This window comes from Psittacula echo, assembly GCF_963264785.1.
Source record: "Psittacula echo genome assembly, chromosome: 1".
Taxonomy (NCBI): domain Eukaryota; kingdom Metazoa; phylum Chordata; class Aves; order Psittaciformes; family Psittacidae; genus Psittacula; species Psittacula echo.
This window is the reverse complement of record NC_137735.1, coordinates 121,809,494-121,831,776: the sequence shown is the minus strand read 5'-3', so window position 1 is coordinate 121,831,776 and position 22,283 is coordinate 121,809,494. Positions and strand designations below refer to the sequence as shown.

At 37.4% G+C, this 22,283-nt stretch overlaps 1 protein-coding gene across 2 annotated transcripts in view; it reads right to left on the bottom strand.

Moving 5' to 3' along the window:
- Positions 1–21,575, bottom strand: part of PPFIA2 (PTPRF interacting protein alpha 2) — a gene marked incomplete at both ends in the record, with an annotated part of 317,533 nt that extends 295,958 nt beyond the window's left edge. For both annotated transcript variants that reach the window (XM_080620698.1, XM_080620699.1), the window contains one exon: positions 19,794–21,575. In XM_080620698.1, coding sequence (XP_080476824.1) covers positions 19,794–20,042 — 249 coding nt within the window. The remainder of the gene's footprint in view (positions 1–19,793) is intronic.
- Positions 21,576–22,283: the final 708 nt, after the last annotated feature.

Below are 22,283 nucleotides of genomic sequence, written 5' to 3'. Positions count from 1 at the left end.
AAGCACATATGTGGCATATCCTCCTAAAGTAATCATTACCAAAAATGGGCTACTCTTCTCTCTGGAATCATATTTACACAAATGAGAAGAATTCAGTGAAATAGACAATGATAACAGAATATACTCACGCAGATTTCACTGCTTTAAAATTAAAGTTTAGCAATTAATTGTTTTTAAGATTTTATTTCTAATAAACTGGTTTTATCTTTTGCACTATAGAGTGTTTGGGTTTTTTCTGATTTCCTTGGTAACAAAATCCAGACAAATCCTCAAAACTTTAATTTCATTTTAGCTGTAACTTTTTATTCCAGCTGAAGAAAATCTTCTTCTTTCCAAATATGCAAATTCAAAACAGAAGACATGGTCTAAGCTGAGGCCTCCCTGTCCATAGCAGGGGGGTTGGAACTAGATGATCTTAAGGTCCTTTCCAACCCAAACTGTTCTATGATTCTATAACAATTTCTAAGTGAAAACTATAAACATTACATTAAAGTGTTCAAAAATTTTTCAATGTCTGTAAAAAAAGGTCATTGACTTTTCTAATGTTATTTTTTTTCTTCACAATATCCCAGTCATGACATGGTCTGAAAAATAAGTCTGGCTATCAAAACAAGAATTTTTAGTGAATAATTTCCTTCTCCATAAAATGCAACCTCTGCTCCTAATACAGAATTGTATTTTTTCCTCAATAAACTATTTTTTTCAAAGATGTATTTATACTAAACTGTTCCAAAATATTCTTATAAAACAGTGGAAAAAAGGACTGAAAATATTATAGATATTTTCTTTTCCATGGAATCCAAACTATAATGATTTAAAAAAATAATGTTTTAAACAATAAATAACATTTTACATTATGATTATGCAATTAGATTATTTTGGATATTTTTTATCTTTTTTTTACTAATAATCAGTAGAAACTTTAGTGCAGTAGGAACTGAATTTTAATAGAAATTCAAAGTTAAATATTCCATGTAAACTTACTCTCACAAGTTATTAAAACTGCTTCCAACAAGTTTGCATATTATGAATACAAAAATTATTTACAGAAGCAACAAGCTGCAGAAGTTTTTTGGGGAAAATGTTAGACATAACAGAAGGGAACCTGAATCTTCAATAGAAGTCTAAATGGATAAAATACTGATTTCACTACTAGAAATTGAAAGAAGGATCCTGAAGGACACTAAGGATACAACATAATCAAATTATGTAACCTATACTACTACATTACAAAGTGATCACTCTGTCAGAAAAACAAATATGCTACTTATCTTTGGCATGTAGAGCATCATCCTTTTCAAGTAAGAAGATGTCACAAGCCAGTTAAAATTCTGTTAATGTACAACCTTCCATGTGAATATTCAAATAATATCCATGGTGACTTTGACTTGTGTCACACACTTTATACTCATAAAATAACTCACTTTTGGAGGACAATGTACAACAATCATGAGTCACAACTGACTCATGGAAAAAGAGGAGGTAGGGAAGTTATGTCTTGTTCAAGGATATGTTCTGTGCAAAAATGACAACAGAGCAATTCTGCAATGATGATGTAAAATGTGCTCTTGCTCTTCTCAAAAGCAGAGTCATCAAGAGAACCAGAAAGTATTTTGAATTTAGGAGTATCAATACCTTTTATTTTTTCATTCTTACTTGGAGAAAACACTTGAACTGATAAGTCCACTAAATTTAACTTGTTACTGGACTTAGTCACATCTGTTTTCAGATTGAGTGAACCTGGATCAGTAGCTTGTAGTTACTTCATATCATGTACGCATTCTTTTCTTTAGTCATTGCTTGCGTGCTGACAAGCACATTCATGTACAAGACTGGCATATTTACAAATACATGAATACCTTCTTCAACAATACAATGTTGAAAAGGTGATAGGCAAGGCTGATTTTTCATATAATTTAAATATTTGTGAAAGTGAGGATATCAGCTGGTGATGTCATAAGTGATAAATTCCAGGCACAGCTACAGGTTGGGCAAAGGAGAGATTCAGAGCAGCCCTGCGCAGAAGGACTTGGGGGTGTTGGTCGATGAGAAAATGAACATGAGCCAGCTTCAGTGCGTGCTCGCAGCCCAGAAAGCCAACCGTAGCTGCATCAAAAGGAGTGTGACCAGCAGGTTGAAGGTGATCCTGCCCCTCTACTCTGCTCTCGTGAAACCTCACTTGGAGTATTGTGTGCAGTTCTGGTGTCCTCAATATAAAAAGGACATGGAACTGTTGGAACAAGTCCAGAGGAGGGCCACGAGGATGAGCAGGGGACTGGAGCACCTCCCGTATGAGGATAGGCTGAGAAAGTTGGGTCTGTTCAGCCTGGAGAAGAGAAGGCTGTGTGGAGACCTCATAGCAGCCTTCCAGTATCTGAAGGGGGCCTACAAGGATGCTGGGGAGGGACTCTTCATCAGGGACTGTAGTGACAGGACAAGGGGTAACAGGTTCAAACTTAAACAGAGGAGGTTTAGATTGGATATAAGGAAGAAATTCTTTACTGTGAGAGTGGTGAAGCACTGGAATGGGTTGCGCAGGGAAGTTGTGAATGCTCCATCCCTGGCGGTGTTCAAGGCCAGGTTGGATGATGCCTTGGGTGGCATGGTTTAGTGTGAGGTGTTCCTGCCCATGACAGGGGGGTTGGAGCTAGATGATCTTAAGGTCCTTTCCAACCCTAACTATTCTATGATTCTATAATCTAAAAAGTAGGAGGAAGTCCATGATATTTTTGAATTATTTTTTTTAAATTTTACAGTGGTTCAAAAGTGACTGCAGTGGTTTTGGAGCACAAACACTTTACTTCTATCTTAGGAACAGCACACAGGCTGAAGGGAAAAAGTTGCCCTCAGTTGCAAATGGTAGAAGTCTGCGAAAGCATTCCCGAGATCTCTCAGTACTGTTGTTACTCATTGCATTAGGCCTTTGTTTTGACATCCCTTTGTGAGCAGCTGGTGTGTTTGCACTCTAGAAATGAGCACTAGGTGTTATGACCTTGGCAAGAATTGCCTCTATGTTATTGTCTGTCATTCTCCTATCTCTGCAAAAATCAAAGAAATTGTAAAGCTAAAACAGTTCTTCATGTACAGGTGTAGTAAATTTCTGGTTTACATTCAGATCATTGCTATATGACTTCAAATAAACTACTTTTTTGTTTGAATATCCAGTAGGAATCAAGAATTTTATTCTCAGGTGGAGAATGAGATCTAAAAACATCTGTAAGTGTAAAGTCTTTCTTTGTTAAGCCACTTTTGTGGCTTCTTTAAAGGGTTTATTAGTACACCATTATCACCATGCAAATTAGGTAATATTGGTAAATTACTTTAGAAAACAAAGAGACATCATAATGAAGGGCTCAAAAATGCAGCACTGGATTAGGACAAGTAGCATTTCAGGTATTTCATAGTTATTACCTGCTAGTATTCTAGGAGGCAAGTACTTTGGTATATTGTATCCAGAGAAAAAGTGATTCTTCTCACTTCTCTTTCTATAATGTCTGAGAACACAAATAACGACCAGCAAGAAAAATTTATTTTTCTGTATCTTCAAGCATAGATCAAAACATTGATATTTTCTTGTATTACCTTAAATTGTTACTGATCTTCTTGTAATCCTAGCTATCATAGCTCTGCAATACATATGTAAGAAGCAAAATTATCAAGGACACATTCACACAGAAAATGACTGGTTCAGATTCAAGCACAACTGACTCATAAAGAATTGTAACCAGATGAAATAGTGAAATCAGAAATATATAGTGATGTTTTTGTTATCGACGAGTGAGCCAATCTCGTTTTAAAATATAAATTTATTTAATTGAGCAAGCGATAGCAGATAAAAAAAATAGCGCTGGGTGCGCCGGGAGGCTCCGCTCCGCCCCCCCCAAGACGCACACCAGGTCTTTTTGGAGGCAAAATTATCAAGGACATATTCACACAGAAAATGACTGGTTCAGATTCAAGCACAACTGACTCATAAAGAATTGTAACCAGATGAAATAGTGAAATCAGAAATATATAGTGATGTTTGTAGCAGCAAATGCACACATTTCAGCAAGTTTGATTCAGATTATTTGTGCTCTTGTGTAGCCATTTATTTTGGAAATCAGATTATCAATTTTTCAGATTTAATGGTAGGTTACTGAATAATCTTCACTGTTCCTTATTAAATAAGCAGAAGTTTCTATTTGCACTGAAATAAAACCATCTGCCCATGCAGAGTATTATTTCTGAGACTTTATAAATGCATAGACATGTCTAATTTTGTGAAAAACTGTGCTGTTTCTTGAAAGCTTTTCTTGAAATTTTTGATTTTTTTTAATTATGAATTTCAATAAACAATACGTCCTCAAAGCCACCCATACCATCCAAATATTGAGTCTCTAGAGGGAATCTATGCATGTGAGATATTATTAGATAGCTCAGTGTATGCTTATAACTGCATGCCACAGTTGTGACCAGAAGTAGTAGCAGTACAGACTGAAAAAAGATCAGTGGGATTATAAAAAAAAAAACCAAACCACGTTTCTTTCTTAATAAAGGAGTCAGTTGAATTTGTAGTAAAGCTAAGATCCTAAGCAGTTAGATGGAAAAGAAAATGAGCCACAGAACTTAGTTGATTATTCAATAAAACAGTATAACTGGGATAAGTCAATTGATCTGTTCTCCACATAGTGTTAGAATTTTAAATATGTTTTGGCTGACAAATTTTGTGTTAATTTATAGCAGATAAAGCCAGCAACTCACATAATAGTCAGGTATCTGGATCTGATATGAACATGTATAAATTACTGAACAATAAGAAATTCTCTATCTATCTTAAAACAGCCTCTTTTATTGGGATACTTCCGGTACCAAGATTCTACTGCTAATAACAAATTACTCGAACACGGGCGATTATATCTATGTAGTGTTCATTATTTCAGAAGTACTGTCTTCTACACTTTTTGGACCAAACAACCTACAGCAATGTGCTTACATGCCAATTAGATGAAATAGTATTCATCCTTCACCTTTTAAAAAGAAAACACAGCAAGTTTGGTCAGCATTTCTTAGTCTCTTGCATACTTATTATTTCCATTGTCAATGTTTAATTTTTTACTTTTGTATTATTAAGCAAAGGAAGTATAATACACAAAGTTAATGTATAAATATATACTAAATATAATTTAAAAATAATCTCTTAATTCACATTTCTCCAGATGGCACCTTATTCATTAGTACCAAAGAAAGAGTAACTTTATTTTTCAGGAGATCAGAAAATCTATTTTCTGAATGTAGCATTTATCTTAGTGTTCAATGCCTATAATGCCTATAATGCCGGTCTTACTCATTATAACTGCAAAAAAATACAATAATAAAAATTTTGCACCACTGACTCAAATACTCTTATGAGTCTTGTTTTGATAGTGAGAATGTCAAGGAACACTTTCGATTTGAACATAGTGAAAATATCCACATTTGCTTAGGTAGGCAAGCTAAAAATTAACAATCAAAAATTGTCTTGCCAAATCCAAACTTATTCTAAAAGCCCCATCATGCCCAACTATTTCCAGAAGCCCCTACATATTTCTTCCATAACTCACTAGGATAAGTCTAAAACACTGTCCAAAGAACTCCAGAAGCAACTGCATGCATTTCAAGAAACACTGCATTCTCATGCATGTGCCCATACTTCTGGATTACCCATGAAATTGTAGACATGCTGGAGGCTATTTGTGCATTATATTTTCGTTATTACTCTTTCCATTTATTTATCATTATGTTCCTGTCTGCTCAGACTCTCATGGGGAAAAAAAAAAAAAACAACCACCAAACAACAAAAAACAAACATGCAGGAAAAAATAAATCTGTAATTTGGTTACTTCATCATTTTAAATAAACCAACCTACACAGAGGACCTTACTGCAAGTCTCCAAGACTTATTTAAATTATCTGTTTTGACAGATGACTGACTGTCATAACAAACTGACTGTCACAATACAACTGGATTTTTTTTAGAACTCATACATGGTAAAGAATGCAGTAGACCAACGACAATTAAAAAAGAAACCATTATGTGACTCAAACTAGGGAAAAAAACCCAAAACACTTATCTTAAAGGATACTACATAAAATCAGGTTACTGCTCTACCTGTCCCTTAACTTCTATCCATAGAAGTTCAGAGTCCCAGAGATCATGTGAACTACACACACTCAACAACACCAGCAAACCTGTTTTCTTAAGAGCCACCAGGAAAACTCCACAGACTCCAATGAGAGCTAAATTATATGTACTTTAGAAAAAATCATGTCCCTAACATAATTTTCTGGCTTTGAGCAAATACTTGTTAGTATAGGTAAGTATTTGTTAATATAGAAGACAGCCTGAGTAAGACACTTGTGAAAGCCGATTCTCAAATGTTCTGCATTTTCTTTGCTTTTAATAGAGAAATTAAGGAAGGAGTATGTATTTTAAAGAAGCTATATTTTTTTTGTTTTGCATTTTTGTCTTGATGTGCTGTTCTTGGATGTTGTCTGAGCCTCTACCATTCTCTTTCAAGGAACATGAGCAAAGAGTAGCCTGTCAGAGTTGAGCTTTATAAAATTGCCTTATTTTTTCCAGTTTTCGTTCACCACAAGACAGAATATAATAGTTCAGTTGGAAGGGACCTACAATGACCATCCATTCCCAAATGCCTGATCAAGTTAAATCATATCCAGACCATTGTCCAAATGCCTCTTAAACACTTGCAAGCATGACTGTAGCAGTTGCAACTATAGCTGTTATGAAAACTAGGAAAATTTAAACATGACTATAGCTGTTATGAAAAGTATTTTGCCTACAATTTTCATAGAAACAGTTTCATTTATAAGGATGTGGATAACCATCTGTGTGCCATTCGGTTGACCAGCACCATTGTATTTTTATCTCATATTCAGTCATGTGTCTTCATAAGCATTCAGATTATTGAGCCATCAATAGTTAATGCAGCAGTTGATGTACCTGGTTCAAGCTAAAATAATTGATACCAATGTTGTATGAAACAGATGTAGAATGAAATGGGAGAACATAGACCTGTTGCTAGCTTCAGGCATTCACAACATGCTCCTCCTCCTCTAAATATTTATGTTTCTGTTTCCATCTCTTGTATCCCAGCTTTTTCTTCTGCTGGACTGTCTCATCAGTCTTCTTTAGTCATCACATATTTATTACAAAGTGTACAGCTTTTAACAGAAAATCTCCTGCTGATAAATATTTGCAATATGCTATTGAACACACAAAACTTCCAAGAGCAAAGAAATAAACTCATACTTGAAAAGAACTGAAATAAATTATTTGTATGTACAATTATATATACATACACATACACAAATATATATACACAATATGATTGTGCTCTGTTGTGAATATGCTGGCAGTTTAAAAATAACACAGTCAAGAGGAGCCAGCTAAAGCATTGCCCTACTTACACCATTTATACAGCTAGTCTGTATTTTGACAGGTAATACTAGTTAAGAGTCGTCAACCATAGTAATATTGGTATTTAATGCTATGCAAACAACTTTTACTTATTTTTATGTAGAAAAAGAACAGTCATGTATACACGCTCTGTAAGTGACTGAGGAAGGTAACACTTAAATCTTTCCTAAATGCTTCTAAGGTTGGACACAACTAGTATTTCAGCTTTGTGTTCCACTTAAGCCACTGTAACTTAATAATGCTAAGTTTCCTTTGAATTCCAGATGCTCTGTCTCCCCATGATACGTTTAAATTCTGTAACAAAATGTATCTACCTCTATACTTACCCTGTTAGAATTAATAGTTATTTTTAATATCTGGTCTTTTGTATATGTTATAAATATGCTTACCTTAATATTAATATGTTAATATTAATACGTTAATAAGTTGAGATAAACCTTAAACTAGCAGAAAAGTATCATTCCAATTTAAGAAAATGTTTATGTTCATATTTAGTAATCTAAACTGATTTTGCAAGTCACAAACACTTGATCCTTGGACTGACTTTAATGGGATCTGCATAGGTTCAGAACACTTGAAAATTAAGACATTTTTATTAAGAAGCCTGAACAACTGTTCTCTAAGAGAGTGGAAATCTTCTAGAGATGGCAACAAGCACTCGACTGAGATTAAATTTTACACATGAATACTGAGTGCATCACTGGGCTTCCAACATAGAAAACTTGAAACTTTCACAGCAGACACATGAGATAGGATCTGCATTTCCCTTCTTGGAATTATTTTTGAATTATTCTGTGGAAATATAAAAAGAAAAAAAAAAAAAAAAGCTTTACTTTGGAATATAAAAAAAATTGATGGAGACCTTACAAAAGCCATTTGTACAAGACAAGGGTTTTCGTAGTTAGAAAAAAAGTACTGATTATTCACTTAAATACACAGGATGCTATTGGTACTCTACGTTCTTCAGCAAGCCAGAAAGAAATAAAATGAGAAGAAAAGCCACCATTCCATCTTCATCACATGAACAATATTTTAAGAACAATACTGTGGGTCAAACTATTCTTTTTACCTAAACAGCAAATTCCTGAAATTGCTTAGCAAGTGTCTAATCTTAAAAGGACAATATTTATTTTCAACTCTTTAAAAATGTGTTGGTCTTTTTTTTCTGGTGGGCTATTTTATTTTTGTAACTATGTCACTATACTTATTTATATGTATGTTGATTTTTTGCATCTATGCACTATATGCACACACATTTAAACAGAAAATACAACCTCAGAATAAGACCCTACTGACTTACTGTTGTCTTCCAATACCTTTCTTGTCCCTGGCAGTAAAACATTCATTGTCCATCAGTATTGAAAGAAACTGCAAGGCTATCAATAAAATTCTCTAATCACAATCCTATTAAAGCTTAATATTGATCAAATTACATAAAGTGGTTCAATAAAACAAGGTCATTACATTTCCCTCTTTGGAATTTTCCCTTCTATCATGCCTCCAGTAATCATTTCTAAATAAGTGGTCTCTTATTAGAAGAAATAAAAACTTAATGATTACTAGTATATTTCTACTACTGATTTTATTACTGAATCATTGTAGCTAACAGAGTTTAGCTAAAATCTACGGGGTACTAAGGATATCAAAAATTCTTTTTAGCATTGCAGTCTCACACCCTAAACAACCCTGCTATCTATATCCAGAAAGAACAGATTTTTGAACATTGCTAATACTAAAATTTATTAGAGAGGGAAAAAAAAAAAAAAAAAGGCAACATCTTGAAGAATTTATACTTAATTAGGACTATGTGCTTAGATCTCCACCACTGAGATTCACTGGAGTTACAACACACTCAAAGTTGCTGGAAATAAAGACAAAAAGACAGAAATAAATTAAGAAAATTGAGCCGTTCCATGCTATCTTCCTTACCAAGATCTTCCTTATCAAGACCAAAAAGAAAGTTTGACTTCAATTCTTTACTACTGTCTGTTGTAAGGTTTCATAGCAAAGATACTTTCAATAAAACTCTAAAGAGGCTAGTATAGAAACAGGCAATTCAATTGTTCTATTGTACATGTACTATTAGAAGGTCTGTATTAAAATTGTAAATCTGTATTAAACATTTAATCAAATGAAAAATTATACATGTGTTTGCTAGGTACCATTAACAGGGTTGTCTATTATTGCCATGGAATTTCTGAGAGGATGCCATCTCAGATAGACTAGATGACATTTAAAGGTCTCTTCAAACCCAAACTATTCTATGATTCTATGAAACATATGTATTAATATGTATTATGTATTAATATAAATTATATATAAATTAATATGTATTTCAGAAACACCCTCCTCCTAGGTGTGGATAACTAGCCCTGCTTTGCAGTGGGTTTGAACTCCCTTCTGAGAGGAACAGAGGGCCCGATATGCAGAGTTGACCCTCATCATAGGGAAGTGTGTAGTTTGCCTGGAGCCCGGATCAGGGATATCACCAGGGCGCTCCCCAGCCTGGTGCACCCGACAGACTACTACCCGCTGCTGGTCTTCCAGACAGGTGGGGGGGAAGCTGCTTCCCGTAGTCTGAGGGGGATGAAGAAAGACTACAGGGCCTTGGGGCGGATGGTGAAAGAGTCTGGGGCTCAAGTGATCTTCTCCTCAGTTCTTCCATCTTCCGGTGATGATGTGGGATTGAATGGGAAAATTCAGTCCGTAAACAATTGGCTACGAGACTGGTGCTTTAGGCAGGGCTTTGGGTTCTTTGATAACGGCTGGTTTTATAAGGCTCCAGTCCGGATGATGGCACGTGGGAAAGGTTTAACTCACAGAGGCAAAAGGATGCTGGGGCATGAATTAGCAGGGCTCATTTGGAGAGCTTTAAACTAGATTCGAAGGGGGATGGGGTTGTAACTGGGCTTGCCCCAGTGGGGCAGCACTCTAGGATTGATGAAGACTGGGAGGCCTCCTATAATCCTAGGGTGAAATTGGTGAGCTCAGCTCCCTCCTTGAAATGCCTGTACACCAATGCGTGCAGCATGGGAAATAAGCAGGAGGAGTTGGAGACCTGTGTTAAGTCAGGAGATTATGATCTGGTGGCAATTACAGAGACGTGGTGGGACAGCTCGCATGACTGGAATATACTCATGGAGGGCTATGTCCTTTTCAGGAAAGACAGGCCAGCCAGGCGGGGTGGTGGGGTTGCTCTTTATGTGCGAGAGCAGCTGCAATGTACTGAGCTCTGTCCAGGGACAGGGGACGAGCGAGTTGAGAGTCTGTGGGTGAGAATTAAGGGGCAGGCTGGCAGGGGCGATACTGTTGTGGGTGTCTGTTACAGGCCACCGGATCAGGGTGAGGAAGTTGACGAGGCCTTCTACAGGCAGCTGAGAGCGGCCTCACAGTCACAGGACGTGGTTGTCGTGGGGGATTTTAACTTCCCTGATGTTTGCTGGAAGGACTACTCAGCAACCCAGCCACAGTCCAGGAGGTTCCTCCAGTGTATGGATGATAACTTCCTCATGCAAATGGTGGATGAGCCAACCAGGAGAGGAGCGCTGCTGGATCTCATCCTCACTAACAAGGAGGGTCTGGTCGAAGCAGTAAAGGTTGAGGGCTGCCTTGGTTGCAGCGACCACGAGATGGTGGAATTCAGGATCTTGTGTGGTAGGACCAGTACAATAGCAAGTAGAATTGCAACCCTGGACTTTAGCAGGGCAAACTTTGGCCTTTTCAAGCAATTGCTAGGGGAAATCCCATGGGCAAGGCTGCTTGAAGGTAAAGGGGCCCAAGATAGTTGGTTGGCATTCATGGATTGCTTATTCCAAGCTCAAGAGCTGAGCATCCCGACACGTAGGAAGTCAAGGAAGAGGGCCAGGAGACCTGCGTGGCTGAATAAGGAACTGCTGGGTATGCTCAAGTGGAAGAGCAGAGTTTATAGGTCATGGAAGGAGGGGCTGGCCACTCGGGAGGAATATAAGGCTGCTGCTAGAGGATGTAGGAAGGCAGCTAGGATGGCTAAGGCCTCCTTAGAATTAAATCTGGCCAGAGGGGTCAAGGACAACAGAAAGAGCTTTTTCAAATACATAGCTGATAAAACTAACACCAGAGGCAAGGTTGGCCCACTGGTGAATGGGATGGGTGCCCTGGTGACAGAAGATACTGAGATGGCAGAGTTATTGAATGCCTTCTTTGTCTCTGTCTACTCTGCCGGAGGCAGTCCTGAAGAGCACTGTACTCCTGAGACCTCAGATGAAGTCAGGTCACTGGAGCAGTTTGCCTTAGTCCATGAGGAAAGGGTTAGGGACCAGTTGAGCAATCTGGACATCCATAAATCCATGGGTCCAGATGGGATGCACCCGCGGGTGCTGAGGGAACTGGTGGAAGTCATTGCTAGACCACTCTCCATCATCTTTACCAAGTCTTGGGAAACGGGAGAGGTGCCTGAGGACTGGAGGAAAGCAAATGTCATTCCAGTCTTCAAAAAGGGCAAGAAGGAGGACCCGGGTAACTATAGACCGGTCAGCCTCACCTCCATCCCTGGGAAAGTGATGGAACACCTTATCCTTGATGCCATCTTAAGGCATGTCAAGGATAAGAGGGTTATGAGGGGCAGTCAACATGGCTTTACCAAGGGGAAGTCATGCTTGACCAACCTCATAGCCTTTTATGAGGAAATAACATTGTGGATGGATGATGGCAGAGCGGTGGATGTGGTCTACCTTGACTTCAGCAAAGCATTTGACACAGTCTCCCACAGCATCCTCATAGCTAAATTGAGGAAGTGTGGCCTGGATGATCAGGTGGTGAGGTGGACTGCAAACTGGCTGAAGGACAGAAGCCAGAGAGTTGTAGTCTATGGGGCGGAGTCCAGTTGGAGGCCTGTATCTAGTGGAGTGCCTCAAGGGTCAGTATTGGGACCAGTATTATTTAATATATTCATCAATGATTTAGATGAGGGAATTGAGTGTACTGTCAGCAAGTTTGCTGATGACACTAAGCTGGGAGGAGTGGCTGACACGCCAGAAGGCTGTGCTGCCATCCAGCGGGACCTGGACAGGCTGGAGAGTTGGGCAGGGAGAAACTTCATGAAATATAACAAGGGAAAGTGTAGAGTCCTGCATCTGGGCAGGAACAACCCCAGGTTCCAGTATAGGTTGGGGAACGACCTGTTAGAGAGTAGTGTAGGGGAGAGGGACCTGGGGGTCCTAGTGGATGGCAGGATGACCATGAGCCAACACTGTGCCCTTGTGGCCAAGAAGGCCAATGGCATCCTGGGGTGTATTAGAAGGGGGGTGGTCAGTAGGTCGAGAGAGGTCCTCCTCCCCCTCTACTCTGCCCTGGTGAGACCACATCTGGAATATTGTGTCCAGTTCTGGGCCCCTCAGTTCAAGAAGGACAGGGACCTGCTGGAGAGAGTCCAGCGCAGGGCGACAAAGATGATTAAGGGAGTGGAGCATCTCCCTTATGAGGAAAGGCTGAGGGAGCTGGGTCTCTATACTTTGGAGAAGAGGAGACTGCGGGGGGACCTTATTAGTGTATATAAATATATAAAGGGGGAGTGTCATGAGGATGGAGCCAGGCTCTTCTTAATGGCTAACAATGATAAGACAAGGGGTAATGGGTATAAACTGGAACACAAGAGGTTCCACTTAAACTTGAGAAGAAACTTCTTCTCAGTGAGGGTGACAGAACACTGGAACAGGCTGCCCAGGGAGGTTGTGGAGTCTCCTTCTCTGGAGACATTCAAAACCCGCCTGGACACATTCCTGTGTAACCTTATCTAGGTGTTCCTGCTCCGGCAGGGGGATTGGACTAGATGATCTTTTGAGGTCCCTTCCAATCTCTAACATACTGTGATACTGTGATACTGTGAGTTCTAACAGTCCCTTTCAGTATAAATTATTCTATGATCTCTACCAACGAATAGTATATTTAGACTGCTGTAGTTATTAAAGGTCATTTTAAATTCAGGGGTCTTATACCCATGTAGGGAAGAATTCACTTCCTGTAAGTTTAGCTGTCTAAAAGTTAACCACCCAAGCTAGGCATTTTTCTAGTCATGAGAGAAAAAAAACAAACTCAGATCATTTCCAGGTTCACACTACCCATCTTATAAAATTAACTGCCCTTTCTGAAGGACCTAATTTTCCCATGTTCTTATAGAGAGATTCTATGTGATTAAGACTGAATGCTCAACTTTTAGACAGCTTTATTAGTCAGAATGAGACTATAAAAGACATAGCATAGATGCAGATTCTGATCATCAGAACATGATAGCCATGACAAAAACCAGACCAAACCAAACCCCCAAAACATAAGTAACATTAAAAATAACATAAATGCTCAGTGAAACTGGAACTTAAACCTTCTTTATAAAAACCCAGCAACTACCCAGGAAAGGAGATTAAAACACATGACGTGAAGATTTTGCAAATAAAAAATTAGGTATTTTATCAGTATAAATACAGTAATGTCAGTGATGGTATGACCTTTCCATCATCTAGGAATTTTCTCTAAAACCAGAATTCTTATTCAAAGATGGAACAAAATCAATGTATTACTGTAAATATCAAAGTATTAGGCAATGAATGCAAGTCATGATCTACCATTTTCACCTGGAATAATATTTTACCTATGAAGTTTGCTTTCAAATTCTGATTATCAACAGGCTTTTTAGCCTTGCAAAAGCATTTCTCAAAGCTCTGTCAGGCTCTGAAGTGTAAAAACTCCTTAGCAGCATTTAAAATTTAAATATGCTGATTTTGTGAAATAAAAAACTTCCAAAAAAATTTGTTGCAATATCATTGACTTTAAAGTTTTGATTCAAAGGACTTTAAAAGAATTTAGGGTTTTTTATTAAAATTATATAAACGTTTGAATTAAAAATCAGACCACTGTATTTGAAAACTTAATTTGGAATTTATTTTCTCAGAATCATCCACAGTATAATTTTGTTATTAGTTCCGATTCAAACTGAAAGTAACTCACTCATCTGAGTGAAAAGATATTACACATTTTCATCAGTCCTTTAATAATGAGCCCAGTAATGTCTAGATAAATTCAGGACAGGAAAAAGAGACTGACAGACTGACAGTTATCAGAGAAATTGTCCTGACTGACAATCATCAGGATTCATTTCAGCATCTGAAAGTCTTTTAATGTGCTCACAAAGTTGTTCTACTTTATCACCACGCATAGCCACAGGACTGGGCCACATTGTTATCCCTGTTTCTAGTAATATAATATTCAATAAGCAATGGGCACAAACTGAAACACAAGAGGTTCCTCCTGAACATCAGGAAACACTTTTTACTGTAAGGGTGACGTAGCACTGGCACAGGTTGCCCAGGGCAGTTGTGGAGTCTACCTTCAGAGATACTCAAAAATCATCTGCACACAGTTCTAGGCAGGACACAGCAGCCTTCTTCCCAGCCCTGCCAGAGCACAAGAGTTAGATAAGGTGACCTCCAGAGGTCCTTTCTAACCTCAACCATTCTGGGATCCTGTAAATATTAGATTAATTTCTAAGTAAATCACTGAGTAAGTGCATTATTCATGAACAAAATACACGTATTTGACTACAGAGTGATGACCTATGAGTATCTTCATATAAATAATAGCTCAGCATCTTCCATACCTTGAAACTTATTTTTTAAAGACTAAATGAAACAATAAAACGAGCACAAAACAAGCCTAGTTCAGCACTTTTATCAGAGCATACTTATAATTATTGTAACTGTTACGATTCTTGTATGTATGTATGTATGCATGCATTCTTGTAAGTAAAATTCTTGTAATTAAGTATTCATGTAACTTGTATGATTCTTATGATTCAATGTAAGTCTTACAATAACAGGAACCATATTTCTTCCATGTTTGTTTACAAGGCAACTAACATAGGTGACACTTTCTAGACTATTTAGCTTAGAGAAGACTATGATGAAATATGCTTAAGAAAGTTGTAACTGAACATTTTACTTTTTCTACTACTCAACACAGGAGTTAGTTTTTAACCCTTTTAGTACAGCGCATTTTAAGTTACAGTAAAAGATCTAATTTTTATTCCAACAAAATACAAACATACTGTATTTAAATCCTATGCTTCCCCATTAGAGTTATATTGTGTTTAGCAATTTTTTATTTTTATTTTTTTTGGTATCAAGAGTCATGACCTAAATACAATAAATGCTTTTTGTAAGGGTACATGCAGCACAGACCTAAATACACTTTCCTTAGAGGCTTCCGCTGTCAACAGGCAGCTTTGGGAAGATAAACAAGACCATTTGTGAACTAGATTCTTAATATCAGAAGACTTATTTTGCACAGAATGCTTCTCAATGGTACTATCACGTAACTCTAACAGTTCTAGTAAAAGTATTCAGACTCATGTTTCATTCTTTGTGTGAGTGATCCCACACAGAGTAGAATGTCTCCATAGTAAATTCTGAAATAAAGAACAGGAAGGGGTGTTCTGGGTCAAATTCAGAGGTTAACCAAAGGTACTATGATATATAAATGTCTTTCACAACAGCTTGATCTTGAAAACATTTTGGGGTTTTCACTCTGTCTAAGAAAGACGGATTCTGAATGTCATTCTTTGATAATTCAAGACCTTCTGATGAATGATATATCTTTATTCATGGTACCCTATATACATATTTTCTTCCAGCAACATTGTATTTGGCTTAAACTCTTTCTTCCTTCATAGTCACTCCATCTTCCTGCATCTCCAAGAAAACTTATGAAATAATGCACATTCCCCCTCAACTCAGTTTTTCCCAGAAGTAAGAAAACTCCAGTTAGTCTTTTCACGGAGATGTTATTGCCTCTTTGCTCTAGCAGTCTTTTCCTGAACCTCTTCCAATTTAAGGCTGGTCTAAATCATTACTGAATCAAAACCCAGGCAGAAAGGTTCAAACCAGCCTTTGGTTTAACTGTATTCTCCTCTACTTCCCATAGAAATCTCTTACGTAATACATTACAGAATGATACTCATCTTTTTACACCCACCTCCCATCGGCTGCCCACAACTGTTGTATAACATGTACTTTCCCTCTCTCCTACTGCTACCTAAAAGGTCAGAACATAAATTTTTGTTAACTGCTAGATATAGAGCCCTCATCTTTGTACCATTCAACATCATCCCATCTCTGTTACTCTTATTCTTATGTACGATCATACTCATTCCCTTAGGTAACTGTTCAACTCAATTTTGTGTCATCTAAAATTTCTACTGGCATGCTCCCCAAACACATTCCTAATCAACAACTACTACTACTACTGGCCTCTTCCATCCTTTCAATCTCTCAATCTGTAACTGATTTTTTTCCTCTCTTTTATTACTTACCTTACTAATTTTCTTACTCACTTCATACCAAGTAGTAATTTAAATGGTGACACTTTGAAAGAGATCTATTTTAGGGATATCATAGTTCAGTTTCATAGTCTAGAAATTCTGGTACCAAAGAGTGATGTTAAGTTATTCTGTATAAAGATAATTTTGGCACAACCTTGTAATATTTTAAAGTTAAGTTTCTGACTTATTATTAGTTTTTAATAAAAAAAAAGTTTGAAAGTCTTCTCTATTATTCCATTTAGTCTAACTGGTCTGTAATTAGCTGCTCACTTTTTCCCTCCTTCTTTAAACATAGCTGGCCAGTTAAACACAGATGTTCATGAAGTTAAGACTACTAATCTAATGGAAATAAAAATTACTTCAATGATAGCAATTAGCAAGACACCTGTATTTCTGTAACCTGAATTTGAAAGAAATAGTTAACTATACATTGTTCTGTTGCAGTATAAATCAGTATAAAACTTTAGAACCATCTACAGTTAGTCAAACTTCTTATTTTGCTACAGCATTAACAGCTATGGCTTTAGCAGCATTAACTAACATCTGAAGCTTCATATTTAATGTTATTAATTATTTCCTATTTCCAATCAGACAAGTTTTTTTCTATGGCTTAATCATTGCCCCAGTTTTCAAGCAAGGTCCTTTTGCTAAGATTCTATTTATGCAAAGTGTAATGACTTTTCCAGACCATATTTTTAACTGGTTAAAACAATCAACAAAACCAGAGTTCTAACAAAAATGCTTTGGAATGTAACTGTGTCAATATATATTTTCTAGATGGAAAGTATCATGTAAATAGTAAGAAATAACCTAACTTTAAAAACCACTAAAGCAAACAAGTGCTAAAAAATATTTTTTGATAAAGCAAGACTTATTAGATGTAACCTTATTACTAAATAATAATTATCATATAGTCATCATATATTTATGTATTCTTCTATTAAATTAAATGAACACAGAATTCTTCTTCTCTCCACAATAAAAACACTGGGTAGCATATTGTCATGGGGTCATAGCAGCATATGTCAGGCTGCTAGCCATGCAAGCTTGCCATTCATAAAATTATAAACAAAAAAAAATTATAAAAGTACTATTTAGAATATGTCAAGTCCATAAAGGAAGCTAAATAGTACAGCAGTCATAAACAAGTTATTTTCTTGGAAGGTTGCATTATTAGAATGTCACAGACTTATAGAAGCACTGAATTACTTATATAAAGATCTAGACAACCTAATTGATGAGAAAAAAAAATCAGGTTCTGCTTTATAGTGTAAGCAGTATGTCAGACAGTTTCTCATGTGAAACACACATCTCCATTTTGATACATAATGAATACTATCTGAAATATTCATTCTTAATAGTACAAGGTAGTGCAAAGTGTTCACCTGACAAATCAACTACATTTAGGGGGTATTCGGCTACCATTCAAAAAAACACACAGTACCAACATTTACTAGAAGAAAAAAAGATTAAAATAATATCATGATCCAGTTCCTTAGAATTTCCATTTCTTTTAGGCTCTGTATCACATTTATGATGAATATTATTCTCCTTAGCTAGTCTCCTGCAATTTAGCAGTTTTGCTTATGTAGACACAGAAACATTAAGGGTTAGACATCTGCTATAGCTCAACAGAAATACCTCACTATGGGCTGAGAGCTCCTCTGTACTGTGGCACACCGCATGAAGGTTCACAGATGCAGAACCTCCTCTCTTCTTCAGATTTCTAGCAATAAATCTTTGAATAAAGGATCTATGCTGTGTTTCACTTATTCTTTTACACTCTTCTATGAAAAAACACCAGTGGAATAGAAGCACAACTGCCCACAGATTAGAGAAAAACAAAAAAACAAACAAAAAAAACAACCCTCAACAAACCCAAAACACCTTGATTCTACTGCATACCAAGATCACTGCAACTCCTTTCTGCTTTACCTAAGCCAAGTGTAGTCATTCTTATTGCCTGGAGCTATTGCTGAAACTGGTAATTCTATTCTTCAAATAATTAAAGTCTCTCTCTTTTTCAATCCTATTGAAGATATTCCAATAACCTACGGGGGGTTAGTCCTTAAGCAACTGCTTCTGTTCCCTACTCCAGTGGATGCCTTTTTCATCTTCTATCTTTAAGAACTTCCTTGCTCATTTGATTCATCCTTACCATCTCCTTATTCTAATCACACAACTGAATGTCTTCCTTTTTCTCTAACCACTGTCTAACAGGTTTAAAACTTTGCCAAGACAAGTATGCCCAGGCTCTCATGGCTACCATCAAATTCTTTTAATAAGTGGCAGTTCAGAGGAGCAAATAAATTAACATGGAGAAAAACTGTGGTTTCAATGATGGTATATTTCAAACCTCTGGCAAGACTGAACTAAGATGTTTCTTTGTTTTTCATTCTAGTATATTGAAAAAATAATACTCATATATAATAATGAAATATAATATCGCATTATGATTTTAACTGAAGTAATTAATTTTGCACTTCCTAAAAAAGACCAAGGTAATTTTAGGTAATGAAATTTATGTAATTATTTAAAAATTAATGAACACAAATATCACTTGCTCATGTGGCTTTGTGTAGTACCTTATTTAACCTATATAAGCTAATTTTATTTCTTGTTTGTTAGAAACTCTGGAATGCAGTCTGTAAGAAACATCCTCTTTTTTTTTTCTTTATTCCTACCATTTGATTTTTAACTTAAATGGCCCTGCATCTCTTGTAAATGCTAGTGCAACAGCCAAAAGAACCAGTAGCTACATGCCTTCATCTTGGTCTCCTTGAAGTCAACAGCATTACTCCTACTCTGAAGAGAAGACGGGACCCAAAGAGGTCAAACCAGGTATTATTAAATCAATAGGAGTTCTGCAGCCAACCTCAATGGGAGCAGAATTTGGGCTTTAAGGAATAAATATTGATTAGGATTAAAGTAAGGAGCATTAAGTAGAAAACTGGTGATCCAAAACAAAAATCTTTATAAACTACATACCTGAGGCAGTGCTGAATTAAGCTGTCGTTGGAGGGAATCTCTGTCATAGATGACATCCTGTAGGCGTTGCTGCGCAAGTGACAAGCTTTCCTGTGTCTCCCGAAGAGTATCAAGGAGACGGTCCCTTTCATCCAGCATGTTCACCATCAGCTGCTCAAAATGAGAATCTGAGTCTGAGCCACTGCTTTGGGACCCCCGTTGACTCATCGGGGTGTCCTCATTTATCGTTGGCATCACTTCACACATCATTTCTTTAAAAAAAAAAAACAAAAAAACACAAATCAAGGCAAAGTTCTTCAGCAGAAAACATTTGAAGAGATTTCATAAGAGGAATTAACTCTGTCACGTGGACACAGTTAGCAGATTATTGCATTGTTCCCTCTTTCAACTTTGTGCTTTCCATGTTAATCAGATGGTCAATAGACAGGGATTAAATACAGTGACTAATTCCACACAGCAAGGACTTTGAATGTGCTTCCTAAGCGGAGAGAAGAATGACTGGAAGGAAACAGAGGGTAGCAGAATATTTTAAACTAATAGTTTTGCAAATAATGCTCTCTTAAAATTACAGAAAAGACTTCCTCTGCAATTTTAGTCTCCTTTATCATTGATTTTCCCCCCTTTCTTAATGTCATTGTTGAATTGTTGGTATTGATGCCAGTAGCTGTCATTAATTGGTAGATTTTGCTCTGCTCTAGGCATTTCTACAGTACAGCTTAGGCTAACTATTGATGCAGTATCATGCTGCCTTAATAATGCCAGGTTAATCTATTTTTCTATGTAGTTATTCCCACCCTTGGGGGAAATTATTCTCCAGTGAGCTTGTTCAGTAAGAGGTCAAAAACTAAAAACTCACTGCTAATTACCATCCCTGAATTACCAGGGTCAGAATCAGTGTTGTTTCTTTCCTAAAACCAGTCCTAAGCAGAGCAAGTACCATCTAGTCCCATTCTTCAATTATAAAGCTTCTTATTTAAATCTCAAACCCTAGTTGACACATGGGGAGAAGCTTATGCTATGAGATACTGGGTCCAGCAAATGGGAGAAAAAAGCAAAAAAAAACCAACCAAGCAAGCAAACAAAATCAAAAGCCCTCAGAACCAACCAACAAAACAAACAAAAAAACACAAATCCAAAGATAGGACAGGTCTCAAAGCTCAGATTAAAAAAAAAAAAAAAAAAAAAAAAAAAAAAATTGTGTTAATAATAGATGACATCTACCCAATGACAGTCATCCAAAGAGTTAGAAATAGTTTTTCCAGTTTGACTGAAGAAGTACATCATGATGTTAACACATCAGCACCTCCATTGCCAAAAAAACCTTCAAGTTGAAAAATATCTGTGCCATTACCAACTGACCTTCACGGTACCTACCACTTCCTCTTTGGAATATGGACACTGTACTGTGAGGCACCACAAATGGGGAGAGTGACTAAACTCTGCAGCTGGACCAACAGAACAGTTTGAATAAATGAGTATCCACCCTCCTATACTTGAATTTCCCTATAGAGGCAGAAGAGCTTTTGGGAAGTTCCTGCTGATGTACTGGCTTTGTCCACTGTCCACACATACCATGATATGTGGGACTACCAGCAGGGACGAGCCACTGTCTTGCCTCCACAAACCTCTCACAGTGTTGTGGGAATACATTTCACTCAGCAAATAGCCATCACTCTGTGGAGCATCTCCACCCAGGTCTTGTGGCTAACCAATTTGGGATGGTTAAGGCAACAGAAAGCAAAGGGACAACTAAAACATCCAAGGCCATCTGTCACTCGCTCAGTTTAATCATAACTTTCCCATATGCAGCAGGTGACCAGAGACCAAGATGCCCATTCTTCAAGACCAAAGAAAACAATTCAGATTGTCACTGAACCTTTCCAGCCTCATGATCATCAATATCTCATGGAGCACACTTCCTGCCCCAGGGGATTCTCATCAGTGAGCCTTCATCACTCAAGAAATTACCTCCAATGTCCTGCACAGCAAATCACACGGTCTGAATGGCACAGCATACACTGTGACTGCTCACAGGCAGCAGCAGAGTGAGTGGTGCAATTTTTCACACATGCTGGTATGTGTGTAGGAACAGACAGGGAAACCTCTGTGCGAATAGCATTTGTTATCTCAACTCTTTGTATTTAAACTAGAAAGAAAATCTCCTACAGCCATTATGGGGATGCAGGAAGTCATATATATGTAAGTGGCTGTGGGGCAGCAATGGAATCCATGGGTTGAATGCTCATGGCACTGTTACCACACCTTCTCCCTCTCAGCTGCTGCATTCAGGGAGCGGAGTGGACCACGCTGTGTGATTACTTTTGAAGGCTGGGCTGCATTACCATCACGTGACACAAGTAAAAAACTTCTGCTATCAGTAAGATCATGGAGGGCAGGGAAAATGGGTGGAGTTCCAGATGGAAGCAGTTTCTATTGGAAGTTTTCTCCCATAGCTCACAGTCCCAGGAGAATCTTTATAAGATACAGGAG